The sequence below is a fragment of the Crocodylus porosus genome, unplaced genomic scaffold, assembly GCF_001723895.1.
Source record: "Crocodylus porosus isolate Cpor-Errol unplaced genomic scaffold, CroPor_comp1, whole genome shotgun sequence".
NCBI classification, from domain to species: domain Eukaryota; kingdom Metazoa; phylum Chordata; order Crocodylia; family Crocodylidae; genus Crocodylus; species Crocodylus porosus.
In genome coordinates, this window is record NW_017728907.1 from 51,698,564 (window position 1) to 51,720,307 (window position 21,744).

Consider the following 21,744-nt stretch of genomic DNA (forward strand, 5'->3'; position numbering starts at 1 on the left):
TTTGTCTCTTCTTCCCTCCTTCCCCTCTCCAAAAGTTTTTATTACAATACTTAAAATTAGCAAAAACGACAATTTCCTCAATTTAAAATTTGAAGTAGATCTGACTCATCTTCTAATACGATGTTATAGTGTACCCAGCCAGAATATAGAGCACTGGGAGTGTGGTCCATAGCATTAATTATCTGTTGTGCAGTGTTGCAGTACCGTTCCCAGAAGTCCACATACTTCTTGTAACACCAGAACAAAAGTGATATTTGTCACTGTCAGAATTATTGTCTTTGTGGTAGCCCTTCCCAAAAGACAGTTTCACTTGCATTGATTTTTCCATTGCATAAAAATAACTCTTCTTCCATTTTGTAGTGTTTTGTTGGTAATATAGGTAGTGAGTTTATGTAAGAGTCACTACCTTTTAGTCGTGCTTGTTTACGGGCATTTTTGATCAGGAGGCAGTCTGATTTTGCATCATTATAATAAGGCTCTATATATGTAGAGTGGCTCTGGTTTGAGACAGTCATGGCAAACCTCACAGGCAAAATAATAATGAATTGCTCTACTCAGCTGTATGCTGAAGGTTTGCTCTGTCCCTTAAGAATGTCAGAATCAAAAATCCCATGGACTTCAGCAATTCAGGGTCAGATCTGAAAATGATCACAATGGTCACCATTAAAGAGCCTGCTTAGGAACTGGTAGTAAAATAGTAATGCATGATTTCATACTGGGAAATATTTCCAGATTTTGGGTACCTAAACTAAGTGTTGGTAAGTGTGAAGATTGAAATTATTACAACCATCCTACTTCTACTGTTGATTTTATCCTTGCCCTTCTGCTGCTGATCGGTCATTTCCTTGCTGCACTGTGTCCACCATAGACTGCAAGAACCTTTGGCCCAAGACCTCTCTCATTTGTGTAAAGGAGTGGTTCCCAGTGTTTTTGGACTCAGGGCACGAAAATGCCAGTTCTTAGTTTTCACTCCTTTTTCAACTACAGAAAAATAATAGAGCAGTTCTCTTGCAAAGAGCCCAGAAGGGCAAAGCGGTTTTAATGCTTTGATTTCCTGTTGGAAATCTCCCAGGTTTATCTTGTGAATCATGTTTGCCCACCTAACACTGCTAACATTTCATGGTGCCCTATGGCACCCTTGAAAGGATCTCAAGGCACCCTGGTTGAGAATCACTGCTGTAAAGCATCAGCCATACTCCTGGCATGGTAGAAATAATTGTATGTCTTTGTTACACAAAAGTTGCTGATAATACGTGTGTACAAATGGCATTTAACAGAATGTGCGAATGCTAGAAAATCTTCCGTGTGTGTGCCGGGTATGCTGTTGCTTATTGCTGTTAATTTCCTTCCTGTAAGAGCAGCTGTTCCCGAGAATCATGTCTTTGCTTGATACAGAGGGTCCTGGAAAATTCAATATATATCTACTGTAGTAGTTGCAGTAGTTCTTAATATGATTAGGGATGGAAACTAACTCCATAATCTAGCAGAGTAGCATATTCTTTTTTAGTGTAACTGGGCCAGAACAAACTTCACATTTTCTGCAGTATCTTTTACTTGCTGAGAGATTCCTGAGTGCACTTCAGAATTTGACATTGTATTTGATAATTTATAGAGCATGGTTTATATTTAACTGTAGACATGCTAATCCAGGGAAAAGAGGGGAATATTTTTAGAATCTTTTTTTTTTATTGTCTGTACTTGTCATTAGCCTACTATGGAAAGAAATATTCATACATCTAGACATCTACTGGAAAAAAATGTTGATGTTAAATACCCTCAACATATCAATGCTGCATGTAAATTTGTAATGAATTACTTGCTTAGGGGGTCTTCGTGATTATCAACAACCTTTTATGTTAATATCCAGCCAGATTACCCAACAAGGGATCGACCTTCTCCTAGCCCATTTTTTTTGTACCCGTTTAGAGTCTAGCCTCCTTCAATTTACCCCCAGCGGTCAGAGATGGAGGTTATTTTTAACAGTGACGCAGTGTCACTTCCTGCATTGCCATCACTTGCTTTAGTAGAACTTAATGTATTGCATTTGACCTATGACTCTGAATGACGCGGGCCCTTATTCGATTTGAAAGAGTGCCTCTTTGGGCAGTTGAGGTTAGGAGAGGTACTGTTGGGAGTCCCGATGGCACAAAAGAGAAGATACAGGCATGAATGTATTTTGCATGATGGGTTTCCTACTCATGTTTGAAATGTACATGTCCTGATAATGCATTGATCTTGGTGTACCCATCTTTTTTAACAGGTCTTTGGGGTTCATTTATTGGAAAAATTGAGGGAGGAGTTTCCTTTGAAAGTTTAAAGGAAAGGGTGTTCTGATTTGGCCTGTGGCATGTTTCTGTATGTTTGATGGTCTATAAATGTATAGATTTGTAAGTGCAAAGGAGATTATTATGATCATTTAACCTGATCTGTGGCAAGTAGGTTGGTGTACAGAGCTGTTTTGTCTCTTGATGATTGCATAATACATCTGATGCTCAACACATTTAGAGTCCAGCCTAGGTCGTCTTTTATGCATGTGATCTTATATCTAAATAAGCAAAATATTCTTCTTTTTACGTCTTTTACCATGCAGTGGATTTAAGTCCTTCTTACTTGGTACACAGTATAGACATTTTTTCCATAATATAATGAGACTAGAGAGCTACTTCTGTATACTAGTTGGTCATATCCACTTCTTTTTCCATGAGAATCTTCCAATACTCAATGTTTTTTGCTGTTAGTATGTGACCCTTCAGTTTGGGATAATCTCAGTATTTTGGGGGCTAGTCCATTAAAATTTTGGTCAGGCTTTGTGTGTTGAAAAAGCAGGAAGCCTTTTTCTTCATGAAAGCACCATCGTTTTCAGAAACGACATTGGCATGGTGCAAGATTGTGGCCTTGTAAGTGAGTTATATGTAGGTAGAAAAGTAGTAATATTCCTAGTTTATTACTAATCCAGGCAGTGTCCTTTAGTATTGGACAGGAAAGTATACAGCTAACACAAGACATGCTAATATTTCCAGTGGAAGAGGCTTCACTTCCCTTGTCATCCCAAGTCTGATCTTGGTTGGTTTTGTACCACTTACACTTGAAGGTACTGATGTCTGTTCACAAGCTGTGGGCAGAGGAAAAGTTTCATGTGTGTTTAGTAGAATTATCTAACTATAATCACCAGTATATCTTAGTAAAGTCCTACTGAAACGAGACGCCAAGGTATGTTTGAAAGAACTGGTGCGGTATGCATGTTGCTAAGCCATCAGTGTCTTTGTATGCCTTTGCTTAAATGAAAACAGTAGGGTATAATTTAAAAAATGCTTTGAGCCTAAGTCATATGGAAATGGATTTGACTTCTGAAGTCGCTGAAGCACATTTGAAAATGTTACCTGATGTTTCTAGTGTATCAGTTGCTCCAGATCTTAGACATTCCTTGCTCAGCCTTGTCTTCTCTAGTTCTTGTTAGCAGGTATCTCCGACTTTTCAATTGCAAATTATAATATGGGAGGTTTGTTTAAAATTCTGTTTGAGTTTAAAATATGAGGAAAAAGCATATCAAGAAAAAACAGTTGACCACATTAAAGGTATGTCAGTTTACACCCGCTAAGGATCTGACCAGTTACACTTATCTTTAAATAAATAGATACACGTGCATGTGAAGAATATACCGGGACACAAACAAAAGAAGCATTAGAATTTTTTTTTTTTTTTAAACTGTCAATGTTGTTAAATAAATAGTAAATTTGATCTAATGAATAGAGGTTGGGCGGGAAAGTGCAAGATCAGAATCAAATTCTAAAAACAAGCCAAAAAAAGGTTCCTTATCCTGTACTTGTATTTTCAGGTTACAGGTTCTCCAATCTATGAGAACCTTTGTGCATCTGTATCTAATAGAGTCCCATATTGATATTTTTTGGTGTGCACAATCTTGGCTTGCATCGCACAGCCATTATTGTAGTGCTTTGCTCTTCACTGAGCCAACCATCATGCTTGAAAGTATAGATTTTAAATACACTTCTGGGTATTCAGCCTTGTAACTGTTAATGCATCAATTCAGAAGAAAAGGGTAGTCTATAGGAGACCTCCTCCCCTTTTGTGGGGTTCATCACCTAATATAGCATAATTTTTTTGAGGAAGAGGTGAGAAATCCCACTGTATAGTGGGATTCAGAGCACCCAATCAGGAAAAATTGGCTTCCTTGTTAGGAGACTGTGTGCGTCTTTTTTAGCACTTTCTTGTCCTTCAGCTGCATCGTGAAAGAACAAGCAGGGGGAAATGAGGAATGATACAGACTGATCGAAACAGCTTGGGAAACCTGTAGGTACAGAGTAACCTGACTTCAGAGTGCCAACTTAGCAAAAAGAAAGGGTAATTGGAGAGGAAGGAGGCGTGCCTCGGGAGGGAGGAACCTGACCTGTGCGCCTTTGTTCTAATTTATAAGATGTACTGAACTTCATGTGTGTGCCCCCCATGGCCTCCTGGGAAAACCAGGTGGTTGGTTTCTCGTACAGAGTAGCCTCTTGTTCCAGATGTCCTGGCTCCAAGTTAGGACAGTTCCCTATTATTGTTCTTTGTCAAGGTCTGTGGCAGTGAGACCTCGAGGAACTATAAGGGATTTGAACCTGAGCTAACTGTAACCTGTGTCACGTGCTCAGAGGCTCTTATTTGCCACAGTTTGTGTTTTGGTGTGGCATCTCTCTTCCAAAGCTCAATTCAAGTTTGGAGACTGTAAAATCAAAGCTGGATTCTCTATTTCTGTATACACACGTCAACCTGAATGGCGTAGAAGAGATATAGATAGATAGATATATAGATATATATATTCTAATGAAACCAGGGTAAATAGAGAAGGCAGCTCAACTTCTGGGGCCTGGAAGTGAATCCACAAATGAAGCAGGCTGCTTTGAATAGGGTAGCCCTGATTTAGAGCTAGGCAGGTCACCTTTCGTGCTCCACAGCGTGTTGTAGCTTTTTAACTCTTCTTTCCAGCAGGAAGCATAAAAGCTCAGAAATGTTCAGGATGTGGTCTCCTGCTCTTGCTGGATGTTTGTGGCGTATTAAAAATAGAACCACGTAGTATATAGGGCTTCAAAAAAAATGGAGAGATTCTTGCTGGCATGAACCTGTATGCTCTACTTTATGGCACAGTAAAGAAGCTGTGGACAGGTATAAAAATTTTGCTTAATGGAAGCACTCGAAGGACAAGAAAAGAAACAGCATGAGGGTCAGATGGTACATATGAGGGCTCTGCAGCTATATTCTGCTTCTGTTGGGTGGGGTGGAAAACACCCCACAATGGCTTTACGATTAGAAATAACCAAGGCTGCAGTTATATAAGCCCAGGTTTCTGCATGTGTGCAGAACTTGCTGCAGATGTAGCATGGGTTGAAAAGGGAGGCCAGCGGTTGCATCTCTGCTCTCCATCCTTGTTGGGCTGCCTCTGCTACCTGAAAGTATTGCCCAGTGTGCAGTTGTACAGAAAGTGTCATTTTCTCCCTCTTTGTTGCCACCCCCAATATATGTATAAAGAGGGAGAGACGACACAGAGTACGTGATGTACCTGTTTTGTCTCTTCTCAATAATTCCAACGTATTTTTACATGCTTTGAGAGAAGCTGCTGCTCCAGGTTTGTCTGTTGTGTAATTTGACTGATAACAACGTGGGCTTGCAACCTCCTTTCATCTCTTCCTCTCCCGAACACTGTACAAACAGGCAGAATATTTGCAAAGTCTGAGAACTAGATGAACTGGAGTGTGTAGGTTAAAAAAAAGCCATTTTTATAGGCAGCAAAATGAAGAACTGAATTTGTTGCACAGCATTAACATGCCTGCCACAGTTGCAAAAGAGTTGGGAGAAAGAGTGGCCTTTTAGATTAGCATGTTGACCTGGGATACGGGAGATTTAAGAGATCTGCTACAGATTTCCTGTATGACCTTGGGCAAGTCGCTTAAAAGTCTCTGTATTTTGCTCAGCATGTTGCAGAGCAGTCCCTGGCCTTGGCCTGACTATGTATTTATACATCATCTAGCACCATAGGGCTTGGGTCTCAGTTGGAGACATTATTGTAGCAACAAGCAGTAGTACTAACAAATTTTATTTTCTTTGTCCTGCTAGATGCCACACAGTTGGTAAAAATGTGAACAGAAATCTCTCCATTTCCATGCATCGTCTCTCACAGAAATGTATAATTCCAAATCTTTGTCCTAAAGACATTGGGAAGTTTAAAAAAAAAAGGAAAAATGCTTTATAAAAATAGTGATTTTATTGTATTATGTATTAAAGGCTTTCCATTTTGAAACGCATGAATTTGACTTTTTGTCATCTTGGATCACTCATGTTCAGCACAGTTATGGCACCCTGTAATTGTGAACTCGCTAAAAATATTAGAATATCATTTTAACCCCGTTAGACCGTATTCTGGAACCAGTATTTTGTATTAATGCCAAAGCTTGAAACCTGTATAACAATGACTGCCAGTTCAGGATATTTTCTTTCCTAGGCTAAGCCTTTTTTCTGCATCAATATTTGAAATATTAAATACATCTTCCATAGGAAGAGCGGGAAGGGCACAGCATATGAAAACTGTGTGTGGCGGGATATGTCAAATTATAGAGGGTGGTTAGATAATGATTCATTTCTGGGATATTGGATTTGCCTTGAGGCAGAATTGCTCTAAAGCTGAATTTTCCTCTTTTATTTCATGTTCATGATGTATTTATTAAGTAAATAATAGCAGTCTCGTAGTGCGGTGCCTAAGCTTTAATAAAAAAAACATGACTGACAGCATGATTTGACAGTCATGTTATGGAGAAGAAAATGGTTACTGGGGATCCACAAAGACTGCTTCCTGGGCTCATTTTAAGGTAATTTGTGGGGGGGAAATCCACATATTTGGCCAAAGTAAAATTCGGTCCTTAATTCTCACTTTGCCAGTCTCTGCTGTGAATCCCTTTTAATTGCTATTTATTATCACAGTCATGCCCAGAGGTCTTAGCAAGGCTTGGGGCCGTTTTGTGCAAAATGCTGTATAAACTTATATGAAGATCCTCTGCGCGCACAAGGGTTTTTGCAATTCATGACCTGAATTTTGCAAATACTTTTAATGCATGCTTAATTTACTGCTATGAGTAGTCCCAGTAACCGGTGGTACTATTTACAGTAGTTTGGTAGTGTATGAGTGCAAATCAGGACCTGCATATGGGGAGGGGGAGGGCATGTATGTGCGCATGAGCACTCTAGAGGCAGAGGTTTCTCAGGGAGATATCTTTTATTGGAGCAGCTGCATAGTTGGGATAGTTATACGAGCTTTCCTCTTATGTAATTCCTGGACCATCCCAGCTGCATCACTCTAGTGCTACTGTAACGTGTCCATACGTGCGGACATAATACTAAAAGCTAATGTATAATATATATTAACTGTACGTGTCTCAGTAGCTCCAGTTGGCTTCAGTGGGACTACACACATCTGTAACATTAAGCATGTGCATAGGTTTGGATTTAACCATCTGATCCCACAAGCAGCTGTAAGAAATCCTTGCCTTCTGCATCATTGCTAGGTTGGGCATGATTATTTTCTCACTATAGAAGCTACTTTTTTAACAATGGCTGTGGATGCCCAGGAAGAAGACCTTGCATTTTAAAGTCTCTCTAACTTTATTCCAACTATGTAGTTGGTCCAAAAAAGATAATCACCCTACAAAATCCTTGCCTCTTGCACATTTCTGGGCCATCACAGCTACATCATCACTTTTATACGACTGACCTCTGCTATGGCCCCATTTGTTTTCAAATGTAAAGCATACAGCTTGCAGTGCTAATTAAAGTGCTTTCTGGGGTAAAGTAAGAGTTTTGCATTATTTATCTAAATTCTTTTTATGGACGAACGTTCTGAGTTTGTTCATTAATGACTGCTTAGAAATAATATAAAATTAGACCTCATGAATTGTTCATGAGGTATAATTTACCATGAACACTTTTCCTGGCATTTAGGTGTTGTGAACAATTTATTATGCATAGATAATATTTTTTTTTTTTTGATTTCCGAGCGCTAGAAATAATCTGTCCAGATGAACGGTATCCTTTCCATCGTTCTTCGAAATTATTTTTAGATTGCGCTTTCTTAAGAACAGCCCGGTTGTGGAGTCTTTTACAAATATTGCCTTTTAGCGCTGTGAAAACAAATATTTATTTTTGGCGACTAATCGTTACTGTATCTTTTCCCATATGTAGCAAGGTCAGTGGGATTTATTTATAAAGGGAGTTATCCGTGTTTCAGATGACAAGAATAGGGCTTAAGAAAACAGTGACATCCAGGCAGTTTTTAATGCATGTGCACAGCCTTCTTCTCAGCCCCACACACAGACACACCGCGACTGCAGAAAACAAATGTTGGAAATATGAAACGTGTTTATTTGCATGCATTGAGCCAATGGCTATTGTTTATGCATGCAATAGGAAGATAAGGCTGTCTTAATCTGTCTGTGGGTAGTTTTCTAAATGATTCATTAACTGTTCTTTGTAATTGTAGATGGATGTAACATATTTACTGTAATAACAACTGAAGATTAATGTCAGTTAGCAGTAGCTTGTTTAAGCCTTACAATAGTTGTGTTTACATGATACATGCAGGTATTCTTTGCATTATTGCTGCAGCTAATATTTTAGCCAAGAGATTAAGCTCCCTGAATTGGTTTGGAAATATTTATACGACGACTCAAAAGAGAGAGACGTCTCAAACATCATTTAGGATGTCGGAGCTGCTGTGGGGGATTTTTCTGCCGTTGACGTTTTGGAGCGGGGAGTTGCACCGCGCTTCATGATTAGCTGTGCTTTGCAGACCGGTGCCAGAGCTCACGCAGGCTTCCCAAGCAGCTGAGCATTTCTTTGTGAAACCTGTCACACTGAAATGCCCTGTAGTTTGCAGGTATATTACCATAGTGAAAAAAGTAGCACAATGAGACATAATTTTAGAAACCAGGGGTCTGATGAGCCATCCTGAGAAGTGGAGACAAGGCATGCCTTTATTTAATAGGTGCAGCTGTAAACTTGACATTTGTTTTTCTCACCTTTTGTGAAAGATGATAAATCAAATGAATTTTTCATAAATCGTCATCAGTTACTCTCGGTCTCAAATCAACGTGTTTTATATAGCATGTGAAATAATTTTTTCTGAGCTATCGTACACATACAGTTTTGTATCTGATTGGCATTGCTAATACTGATCTCCATACAAAGGGAATAAAAGACTAAGGTTGTTGCCAAATGATTTAGAAAAAGGAGTTCTAGGGTCATCTCAGAAATTAAAAAGTTGAGGATTGATCTGCTTATCTTAGGTATAGCCAATAAGACTTTTTAAAAAGGCACCGCAATAGATTGCTGGTCTTTACTTTCTTAATCTTTTCCTAACAAATAATGTTAGAGAGAGAGCCCAGACCATCATTTCCTTTAAAAAATCATTCCTTTTAATACCTGGTCATGTAAATATAGATGTTATGGTAAAGTGCTTGCAGTGTAACGTTTTAAGAGCAGAAATATTTATCTAAATCGGTTTATTCCAACCGAAATTCTGCAAAAGTATTAGGAATATTAAATTAGATATTAAAGACTAAGGTTTTAAATGTAATGGGTATAATGCATTGTTTCAGGGAAATATACTTCTGTGTATAAAGTATGCCCTTGAGGCTAAGTGACTATATATTTGAGTGGTTTGGGGGGTTTTGTTGGTTTTCATTTGTTTGTTTGCTTGAGTTGGTTTGGGGTTTTGGGGGGTCTGGGGGTAGAAGCAGATGCTGGGCACCAGTATCTACCTAGATCTCTAACCTTAAAAAAAATACACGCGTGGTTCTCTCTACAAGACTTTTTTTCTGGAAAATGAGCTAATCTTCAATAATAAGAAAGATACTTTTTGTAAAATTATAACCGTTAAAAGAGTTTACACAATTAAAACATTTGAAAGCAAACACCATGTCCAGGAAATTAAAGGAGACCTTTTTTAAGGAGGCTGTTGTGGTGAATTAAAATTTTTAAAAAAATGTGTGGTGTGGGGACCACGAGACATGAGTGGGCTACTGAGGAACATTTTTCCATATGGTTAATGAATTTATTTTTAAGTAGTAGACAGCCTGCAGTAATACCCAATGCCTCTTTTTATATTAAATGATAGGAAAAGTATTCCAGCTAAGTTGAGTAGACCCTGTTGTACCTCCAAGGTTTAGAAGAGGCAAGTGGGGTGGCAACACCTGGAAAAACATTTGGGGCTTTTATTGCTACTGTCATGAACAAAGCACATCTTTACATTGGTTAAATTACATGAATAAGTCCAAAGTAAACATTATTCTTTCATGCTGGTAAGGACAGGTTTTGCAGTCTCTGATATAGAGCTATGATTTTTCTACATAAATCCTCCAAAATCCCTTCCATACACAGGAAAGGCCTTTAAATAATTTAATGATAAAATCCGTGCACTTCAGATATTTGTGATAAATGCTTCCGGTAATATCTTTGAGCTCGCTCTCTCTCCCCCAGTTCTCCTGTAGTGATATTACTATGAGCAACTTACAGCATTACAGTAACTTTGGTGTTAGCAAATTATGGGCCTAGTTTTCTTTTCATGGTAGTGGAAATCTCGAGGAACTTTCACCAAGCTGAGCAGGTGGATAGAGACCCTGGCTCTGAAAAACCAGTCACAAACGTGAGAGATCTGTAGTAAATAAGGAAATACCAGTAAAAGGCATATATATTTGCTCAAACACAGCCTATTCTTTCTATGATGTTGCTGTCTTTGCTTATACTTTACCTTGGTTAAAAATCGGAAGGCTGAGCAACAGAAAAAAACCCACAGAAATACAGTTTTTAAAGAGTTTGTGCAACATTTAAAGCAGGCAAAACAACAAACTTTGAACTTTATCATCCTTTATATATTTTAAATAGGGGGTCAAGGCCTAATTGTTTAGCAGGGGTATTGCTTCTGTTACTAATAAACAAATGTGAACATTTTTTTAGTATGTGGCACTGAAGACCTGCTCCTGCTGCCACTGAAGTAAGTGGCAATATTTCTATTAACTCCAGAAGTGAAGTATCAGGCGTGAAGTGCCTTCCATGAACTTTCAGCTTGCTGTGTGACGGTGGTATTTTTGTGATATTAATATCTATGGCGGGGATTTCAGTACCCATGGAAAGCTGCATTTTTCTGTATCAGTCTCTAAGTTGAATCTGGTTAGTTATCAACTATTAGTTGGGTAAAATCCTGGATTTTGAACCCTGTGGCTCAAGTAAAATTTGAAACCGGCCAAATATTGCATCTAGTAGAAAGCACGATGCAGAAATGTAATGACCAAAACTGCAAAAACACTAACATATGCTGAAATGAAATATGTAAAATAGTCACGCTTTATCAAAAGAGGGTGACTCTACTTCACTGACATTTTTATATTTTGTTTTTTAATTGAGTTAGTTGCCAGCATAAGGCTTGATCCTGTGAAATACAGAGCATGCCCGCTCCCCATGGAAAGGAGGGTGTGGGGGGGTAAGAGTTAAGGTCATTCAGCATCTCAAAGGGTTGTTCCTGTAGGAAGCATGGACCAAGATTTTGTTTTCAAAGTCAAGTTGGTGCAGTTGTGTAGATACAGTATAGGTGATGGGATTATGCTCAGTTCAGCTGCTCACCAGAGCAGGGGATAATGACATCTTCAGCAGACGACCAGCCAGGCTTCCCAGGGTTGGAATAGGTTGTGGATTGAAGGTTACAAAGTGGAAGGGAGATGGTTTCTTTAAACATACTTGGAGCTGTACTTTAAAAAAAAAAAAGATAAAGCCTTTAATTAGGGACCCCAGATGATGCTGAACAAGGCAGGGAGGTTTAGACGACCCCACTGAACCGTCGTGGGGGGACGGAGATTGCTGCTACATGATCAGTAGATTTGGCCTGGGAAGTTCAGACTGGAATCTGTTGAATTTTTAATAAGTTGCTATATGCATGAAATGATCACCTGGATGCTCTGATTTTTTTTTTTAAATTCTTATTATTTTATTCTGTTTTTAACTAGTTTTGTTCTATAGGTTTGTTGTGACATTGTGTTAAACACCATAGTGAAAGGTCTTTGTTCACTGCACTATCAAAGCATCTGTTTTTCACTGGGACCAGTAATTTAAAATGAGCACTGAGTGTATTTCCAATTATGAACGGCATAGATGAAATATCAAACACAATATTGTAACCACATCAATTCACAGTCACTTTTTTTTTTTGTCTTTTCTATTCCTTCCTGAAGTTAAATCAAGTAAAAAGAATCAGCTGGATATCAGTCTAGATGTGAATGCTCCTATACTCCTTTCCCCCCCGCCCCTTCCTTCTCCTCCAAAGTTTTGTAGGAAATTACTAAATGTAACTTGTCACAATATGTACCTTCCTGGCTTTAAAAAAGAGAGTGTGTTAAGTCGTAAGTAATTATAATAATTATAGGATCAGATCAACACAGGGTTCAAACTGTATAGTGTCTCAGTACTTTAATTCTCTCCTGAATTTTTCTGTGATGTCTAAATTTCTTTGGCCTGTTAGTAGTGGCTTTTTCTTCCCCCTGGTAGCACTGAGTAGCTGTTTTAAGCCTTTCATAAACTTGAGGCTTTGCCTGGCTGAGGACATTTCCCACCAGCCACCACCCCTGTAGCTGCGCCAGTGCAATCCACCATTTGTACAATGGGCTTACCCCAATTTGAAGATGAGATAATGTCCAGCAAAGATAATCTCGGCTTTCCTTTTCAGCACTAGAGATTGCAGTTAAATTGTAGTTGAGGCAAACCCAGCATAAGCTAGGCCCTGAACTGCTGAAACTCTTTAAACTATCTTTGCTGCACCCTGAATTGTTAAAACAATTGTTAAAACATGCAACTGCAATCTTTTAACTTGAAAGTTCTTACATTGTTAGGTCCCGATCCCGCCCATAGACACATGAGTAACTTGACTCATGCAGTTAATAATATTGGCAACAGTGGGGCTACTTACATAGTTTATAGTTTCATGGTTTCTAGGGTCAGAAGGGACCTGAGCATATCATCAAGTCCGACCCCCTGCCCTGGGCAGGAATGAGTGCTGGGATCATAATACCCCAGCCAGATATCTATCCAACCTCCTCTTGAAGACCCCCCCGAGGTAGGGGAGAGCACCACCTCCCTTGGGAGCCCATTAAAGAGCCTGGCAGCCCTAACTATAAAGTAATGCCTCCTGATACCAAGCCTGAACCTGCTCTCAAACCATTTGTGGCCATTATTCCTTGTTATCCCAGCTCATGCCTGGGGAAACAGAGCCTCACCTATTATCCACAGGTCCCCCCCGGTGAGACGGCCACTAAATCCCCTTTTGGTCTTCTCTTGTGGAGGCTGAATAGATTCAGGCCCTTTACTCTATCTTCATAGGGCCTGGCCTGCATAAGTATTTGCAAGAATGGACCTTTATTTTGTAATAAAAAAGGATCATCTGGATCTGTTTTTTGGACATTGTAGTTTGAAATGTTGAGATGAAAAGAGATTTAATCTGTACCCATATCCGATAAGCCATTTGGAAGTAGCTTCTCTAATTAAAGAAGGAGCCCTTTGTTTCCAGCACCTGTTAAAATTACTCACACATATGAAGGCTGCAGATTTGAAGCATTATTCTGTAAAGAAGTACCAGCTGATTTGGTGAAAAATATAGCTAGCAAATACAGGTTGTTATTGGAACCAGGAACCATGCATCTTGCAAGACCAAGGAGTTATTTATTCAAGGTAATCCTAACCCCAACACTTTGGATTGAATGCCCTTGGTTAATTTGTTGTCAGTGCACTTTGCAATACAGCCCGTTTATCTTTTCATATAGACTGCTATACTTCATCTGATTTAATAGAACCGTAATTTTAATTATTATTATTACCTTGAATTATAATTCAGTTTGTCGCTTAAATATACATGTGAGAAAATAGTTACAGAATGAAAACAGAAATTAACTGCATTAATTTTTTTCCCCCCTGCATCTTAGTATATGCTCAGAGCCAAAGACTAGCATGACCTACTTTACAACAATAACGGAGGAATCAAGCCAGGGTTTGGGTTTTTTTTTTTGTTGAAGTGTCTAAATTGGCCGTGAATGCTACCTACTCATTCATTTATCAGTATCTTTAAAAATAGCAATTGTATCTGTGAAACTTCAAGCAGTGTTTTTGCTTTTTATCTTTATTTAGATAATTAGCACCATGGAGCCTCAGGTGTCGAATGGCCCTACATCCAATACAACCAATGGACCCTCCAGCAACAGTAGAAACTGCCCTTCCCCCATGCAGACAGGGGCTGCCACAGACGACAGCAAAACCAACCTCATAGTCAACTATTTACCCCAGAATATGACACAGGAGGAGTTCAGGAGTCTGTTTGGGAGCATTGGTGAAATCGAATCCTGCAAACTCGTGAGAGACAAAATTACAGGTATGCACTTATGTATTTTGGACATTGGCGTAGCTGGTGCGCGTTTCTATTTTACGTAATCTTCTAGACAGCTCAAGTTCTCAGTCTTTCAAGTATTGATGGAGTTGCGCATGGTGTCAACAACACAGTATATACCGGTACTGTTTGTGTCCAGAATGGGAAATGTGGAAAACAGCCCAGTAAATTTCCTGCAGGTGGTATACCTTCTGTTTTCAAGGGTGCCGATTGTATGTAGACACACTGTAGATGTTTATTCTTAGTCCAGCCCTCATTCAGAACTAGAAAAAACAAATAGCCAAGACTGATCTGAAACACATAACTTCTGTATAGTTAGAGAACCCATTTTACTTAGCATTGGGTTTCCTGATGCTCTTCCATTTTAATTTACTTGCACTTAATTGTACAAGGATAATCCATGCTTTTGACTACAGGTTTATGTTTGTAGGTTTATTCTCTGAAACAGTTTCTTTGCTTTAGCCCCTTTTCTTATGGAGTAAGCCCCGTTGGTAGAGCTCTCTCCCCATAATTCAGAAATAAATCCCTCCATAAGAGTCGAGATTCTGCATCAAAATGAAGAGAAATACGTACATGCTCTCGTAGGAGAGGTCCGGAGAATTGAGCATGTTCAGCATGTCCTTGCTGCTGACGTGTTGCAGCCGTAGCTAGTAACGGAGCAGCGCACAGCACATCATAAAAAGAGGCTGCAGAATAAACCAGCCACTTTCCAGCAGCTTGTGAGAGCTGTGTGGCCTGATTACTTCCGTTCAGAATCGGGAGTGATTGAAACGTTGACTGTTTGGTGCTACGCAGCTGGGGATGCGCAGGATAAATGCACGGCCATTATAGCCACACCCGGCCTTGTCCGGCAACCACATCTGCGTTCCCCGATACCCAGCCAGTCACAGGATGTTGTGCAGGGAGCAGGTTTGATTCGAGTGTGCCATGCTCGACCGTTCATAACGATCCTGAGCACCTTTCCTGCCGTGCTACCTATTGCATATGGGCCTGCACCCATATGAGACAGCACCCACCCCAAGCCCTGGAGATGCTCTGATCCATTTTCCTTAACTTATAGCAAAGAAATCTTCACTCCTTGAAACAGAAGGATTCCAAAAAGCGCTGTCTTCTATAAAATGCACGCTTGGAGGCCTAAAGTAAAAAATGAAAAATTGGCATGAGCACTCTATATAGAGAGAGAATAAAAAGGGGAGGCATGTAAAATACATATTTTTATTTATAATTTTAGCATTCCACTAACCCTTGTGCTAGCAGTATTTGGATCATCCACCTAGCACTCTTTAAAACAAAATGGTTTTTTTTTTAATTTACTTTTTGACATGTAACAGTGTTCAAGTTCAACACCAAGAATAAATGGCAGTAGCCTAAGGGCAGATCAAGTCCTCAAATGTCTAGTCCAGCTGAGTTCTCTTTTGCACATTGTCCATGATGCATCTATTTTAATACATGCTTTTGATTAGGACTTGGCTTCAGGTGTATGAAGGGGTAGAGGCATCTTGACTTTTACTTTACTCTTTTTTTCCCCCCCTTTGTTTATTTAAACCATGACTTGTTCCATTGGTTTAAGAGCAATGCTGCACGTGTGGCGAAGTACCTAGTGCTATAATATATTTCCCTGGATCTTTGTCCTCATGGCTGTCATTTAGCTAAAAAAAAATTGTGTTTCTTTCCAATCAAAAAAATCTGAGAAACTAAAATTACAGCTCACTTCAGTTGTCCTGAACAAGCAGACAAACATTAGAAGTTTTTACTTTTTAAAAAAAGCAAATGCTACTGGAAAGAAGTACTTCTGTTTTGGACTTCGATCATGAAAGAGTACTTTCCAACTGCTGCAAGGATATTTTTTGGTTGCTTGGATAGCTCAAACTATATGGTACTTTTTTTTTAAATATTGTCACAAGTTACTTCTGTTACTTCTCTGGAGGGATGGGAACCCCTCTATTGAGGGGTTTGTTAAAGAAATGTGTCATTTTATCTCTTATGTATGCATTCCCCTGTATTTCAGTCTGCTTCAAGGGTTCTGTTTCTTTTTGAAGAATCTAAAATTTTTCCTGGATTATTCCTTGCAATCATTAGAAATCTTGGGCATTCGGTTTTTCAGTATGGGTTCAAGGCTTACATTTTTAAAAAATGCCTAAATGGTTTAGGAGCCTGTGATTTAAAGAGTGATTTAGTTACTCAGGAGCCCAAGTTTCCTTGCAATTCAGGGGTACTTTGCAGCTTAAGTGTCTTAAGGCGCTTTTGAAAATGGAAATTAGGCCCCTTTGAAAGTATTACTTTCCGGTAATTTTCTGTTGTCCCAGTCCAGTCGCGTGGTTTCAGGTTGTAGAGAGGACTTTATTCCAAAAGGCTCCATTTTGCTCAACTTACACATTTTAGGGTGTCTTCTGCATTTGATTTCCTCACTGATTTGTTGCTATGTAATCTGCCTTGCAGTGATGACCGATGCCACCACACCTCAACCTTGCTTTCTGGCTTCAAAAATCCCTGAGAGCAAATAGGACAATGAAGGGTCCGATGGAGCAGGTGGAGCTCCTGGTCTCTAGGGGAGTAGCATAGATGCCTGGAGAGCCATTCTCCAAATTCAGCAACATTTCCTTCACCTTGAAACCTGGGGAGCAGCAGAGGTTAAACTGCTTAATATAGACTCATCAAAACCTGGAGTCATTTGGCTGTCGGTGCTGATCAGTAGCACCACGCAAGAAGTATGTCCTTAGAAGGCATGACGAATCAGTATTTTCACCCAGGAAGGCACTGACAAATAAAAAAAAATACATACAACAAGACCCGATTTGTGTAGCAGACCCAGTTAACCAATTTGATAGACTCTTGGCCCATGTGAACAGCAGCAAAATGCAAATACAAAAATCAGACTTGAAGTACCTTTCCAAATCATTCCATGCGTGTTTTATTATAGGGGTGAGGTCCTATAGGAATTATCTTCTTGGTGGGTATCTTCTTTTTTTATAAGCAATCAAGTACTGTTGAATTCTTTTTTGGCGGTGAAGGTGTACTACAGAATAAAATTAACTGTCTTGCCCAGTAGAGTCTCATGGCTCGCTTGTGATCTAAGCTCAGAAACAGGCATTTATTTTCAATCTCATGTGGATATTGGCTGCTTTTTTTCAGATTTTCCAGTTTGTGGAATATATGTTAATTTTTGTTTTTGTCAGTAACACAAAAAATACAAGGCATCAGTCATCTAGAATGCATTTAAACAAGTGCTGGCATACTGTCCATGAAAAATATGAACTTTCTACATACACGTCCTGCTTTCCGGTAAAGTAAAAAAATGTGACCATAAAGGAAAGCCCAAATTTGGACTCAGTTAGCTGCAAAGGGACATTTAAATGAGTGCTTGAAGAAAAATTAAAAGGGCACTTTCTAAATGTAGAGCTAAAATTGTAAGCCTAGCAGAGTGATATTATAAAATCTCCAAGAGGGGGAAGGGAGTGCTGACGATTTAATTGGTGCAAGTAAAATATCTAGTTTTCCCCATTCTGTTAAGGAAATGCACAGATTTTAGCAAGATAGTGTTTAGACTCCCAAGATATTTTTTTACAAGGAGTTCAAAGCCAAACAAAGTCTGTTAAACATACAGGGTCCTCCTGAGAGATTTTATGTTCAGGATTGCTTTATCATTATTTTAAATAGGGATTACACAGTTACTGTATATTAACAATAATCATCGCTTCCACGTCTTCATGCAGGTCTTTCAGAACAGTAGCGAATTTAAAAAAAAAAGATTCCTGATGCTACCCCTCGCTCTGGAGAGACATATGTTTAAACAAGCATATTCCTTTACTGAAAAAAAATGCTAATTTGGTACTACACTGAACTTGAGTTGAATAGGAATGACAGCTTCTAAGACAGCCTTTAATTTGGTATTCAAAACCAAAATTGTAAACTTCAGTTTTGTTTGGTAGCTTCTCAGAACAGTCAGGATATACAGTAGCATTTTTAAAAGATGCTAATGATTTGAAAGAGGAGCTATAACTCAGGCATACATTTTAATTATGGGGGAAGGGTAGCCATTGAAAAATGTATTTTAGTTGCAGTGAATTTAAGGGAATGAGACAAGGAAAAGCGGAAAGACCAAAGATATTTTCCTTCATTTGGCAGAGATGTTTAATAAAAGCAGAACTTGTGGTTGTAAAATGTGCTTATTAAATTCTTCATTTACACTACCTAATTAATTCTAGCATTTTAAATTAACAGTGAAACTGGTCCCTGCTGTACCATTTCATAGCTGCAGCATATTTCGTCCAACAGCCCAGTTGTTCAGGTTTAATCAGCTGCTCTCCAAAAATGAAAAAGATAGAACTTGAGTTAAAAAAAAAAAATGGTACAAACATTTTCAAACAATTGTAGATGAAAGGAGATGGCCTTATAGGTGGAAGCTGTTGCTGTAAATCATTGGTTCTCAAACTTCTGAGGGTCACGCATCCTTCTGCCTTTTTTAATATCGCCTCGGTATCCCTCTGATTCCATGTTACGGAGAATAAAAAGAGTCGTTCTTTATGTTGCCAGAACCATAGTGTGAACTCTGCAGTAATCAAGAGAGAGTGTCAAGATGTGCTACATTTTTTCCTCCTCATTTTGATTTCCCCTTTACCTTTTCTACATTCTCATTTCTTCCTCTCATGTACCCTCTATAAGTGCACTGCATGCCTCGGGTATACATACCCTAGTTTGAGGAACACTGGGTTTTTGGGGGATTTTTTTAGGCAAATTTGGAAGCCAGTGCTTAAAACCCAGTTTAAATTACAACCAAATTGCAGATTCTCTGTGTTTGCTTGATCTGTCTCCAAATGGAGCTAGTGGAGAAATTCTCATTTACTGTACTTACCCAAATATAAGACAACCTGGAATATAAGATGACACCCCCCACCCCCGTAATTAGTTTGTATAGCTGGAAAATTTATGAATTTGTTATAATGTTCCAGGTTTAGAAAATAAGTATTGGAGTATCTTGCTACCCGTACTGCTATAGCAGGGAAAGCGATGGTTGCAGGGAATCAGGTACCCCCCCTTGCCCGCTGCGCCCACTTGCTTTCCACTGCAGCCCCCCTGCCACATGCACCCCCAGCTCCCCACAGCCTCTGCCTCTTCCCCTCATCCTCTTACTGTCAGATGTTGCCCCTGCTGCTCCATCCCAGAGCACAGCAAGGAGAAGATCAGGCCTTGCCTGGCTGTGCAGCAGTGTTGGCACTGCTGATTGCCCACCAGGCAAAGGAGTTTCCATGTGCTCCGTGCCCTGGAGAGATCCCAGCCTGAGCTGGAGCTGAGCTGCACCTGACAGTAAGGGGGAGGTAAAGGGGAAGCAGGGCAGGGAAGGAGCAAGAGTCTGGGCCAAAGTCAAAGCTGCAGCAGCCACCTGCTACCCCCTACACTTCATATGCAGATATAAGATAAGGAAGTTTTTCCCATGCTGATTGTGGGGGTGGGAGGGGGGAACCTCATCTTATATTCAAATAAATATGGTACTTAAATGGGAGCATTGGGCTCTGAATTCAAAGTGACTTTTGAAAAGGGCATATTCAACTTGTCTGGGGCCAGATATTATTATTATTTGAAGAAAGGTCCAGTTGGTGCACCGTCTCAAAGAGGTTTCCATTGCTGCAGCTCAAAATGTTTGCTGCTGGTGATTTCAGATATTGTTAGGGTCTTATAACAAATTGAATGAGCCCAAATAATGTAACTTTATTATATTTAAAATTCTGTTTCTGTTTATTGATTTGTTAATGTATGGAGAAACTTCAAAATTAATCTACCACAGGGTTGGGCAGTTATTTGGGCCTGGGGGCACCTGGGACCCAGATTGAATTAATTGGCAAGTGCCCCCCCACAGGCCGGATGCAATCAGCTGGCGGGCCAGATCTGGCCTGCAACCCATATTTTGCCCACCCCGATCTACAAGGTACAGATTATATTGCACTAAAATCTTATGAAGACCCAGATGCTTTGGGAAACAGGAAGTTCCATATAGGATAGCAATATGTGAACACCTGTAACATATGAAACGATTTGCATCTTCTTTGTTTGTATGCTATATTTCCACACTGGTATAATCAGAAAGTTTGGTGCTTCCCTGCCAAGATGGCACAGCAGTAAATTGTGACTTTTGAATTTTCACCCAATTCTGTGAATAAAGCATAGAGAAAGGTTGCCACATTTCATTTATGAGATCTGTCTAGTGTCACAGTAAGATTTCAATCCAGGTAGGGTGTTTGAGTCCCAATGGGTGGGTGGTATAAGCAGTGATGCATCCAGGGTAAGGGGGGGGGGATGTACAAGCCCTTGGCTAGAAGTACAGAGATCAACTCTTATTAGATGCTAGAAAGGAACTGTGTTGCTTAAACCAGTGGCTAGATGCTATGGGCCTTAAACTTCCTGCCCTGCATCTGCTCCCCACCTAATGGCAGACCTAAAAGAAGAAGTGATTCTGATCCGGTAACCCCAAAGGTTTCTACCTGCAGCAATTGGAAGCAGCACGGCTGTGACGCAAGGCATATCCTACCATTGCAGGGTGCAGAAGGAAGCTTTGCTGCAGGCAGTGCTGCTGCATCCGAGGCCTTCCCCATAGGCACTGGTAAACGATTAACCTGAAGATAAAGCATACGTGAAAATCCTTTAAGGCAGCGTGAAGAGGGAATAGCTCCTTTGGCAAGCATGCGAGAATTTTGTTTTGTTTTCTTTGTTACTCCCTGTGGCTCACCAGCACACAACACAGCGGTATTTTTGAAGAGGGAGAGAGCCTAGATTTAATTTAATGACTAGCAGTTTTGACCAATATCAGATTTGTTGGTGCTCAACTGGTGATGCCTTAGAATTGGGTCAGGTGTTCAGAGAGTGGCTGCTTGACACCGTCTGAAAATGGGGCCTCTTCAAATGGTTTCTGTTTGAATGTGCAGAATTGCTAAATACCTCCGGAGGCTATACCTGGGATCTCCATGAAGAGTCTTGTTTTCACAAGAGCAGAAGCCATTATCTGCTGTTCAAAGCTGCAAGAGTAAATCTGAGATCTAGGAAGGAGAAGAACCAGATAGCATAGTGCTAACTAATAGGCTAGGGACAGAAGTTACACACAAAATGATACAAGTGATCAGAAACCAGTTCAAATCTAACACAATAGAAGTTCAGTGCACATACACCGTTTTCAGAATGGCTAAAACCAATTTAAGATAAACCTGGATAGATGAGGTAGTACATTTACCTACCCTGGAAATCTTCAAGAGGAGACTGGACAGTCACCTCACTGGGGTCAGTTGACCCCAGTTGTC

The 21,744-nt window shown here is 39.8% G+C and overlaps 1 protein-coding gene across 5 annotated transcripts in view; it reads left to right on the forward strand.

Annotated features, from left to right (window-relative positions):
- ELAVL4 (ELAV like RNA binding protein 4) overlaps positions 1–21,744 on the forward strand; it is an 80,358-nt gene that overhangs the window by 10,053 nt on the left and 48,561 nt on the right. For all 5 annotated transcript variants that reach the window (XM_019531397.1, XM_019531395.1, XM_019531396.1 and 2 more), the window contains exon 2: positions 14,203–14,443. In XM_019531397.1, coding sequence (XP_019386942.1) covers positions 14,203–14,443 — 241 coding nt within the window. The remainder of the gene's footprint in view (positions 1–14,202; positions 14,444–21,744) is intronic.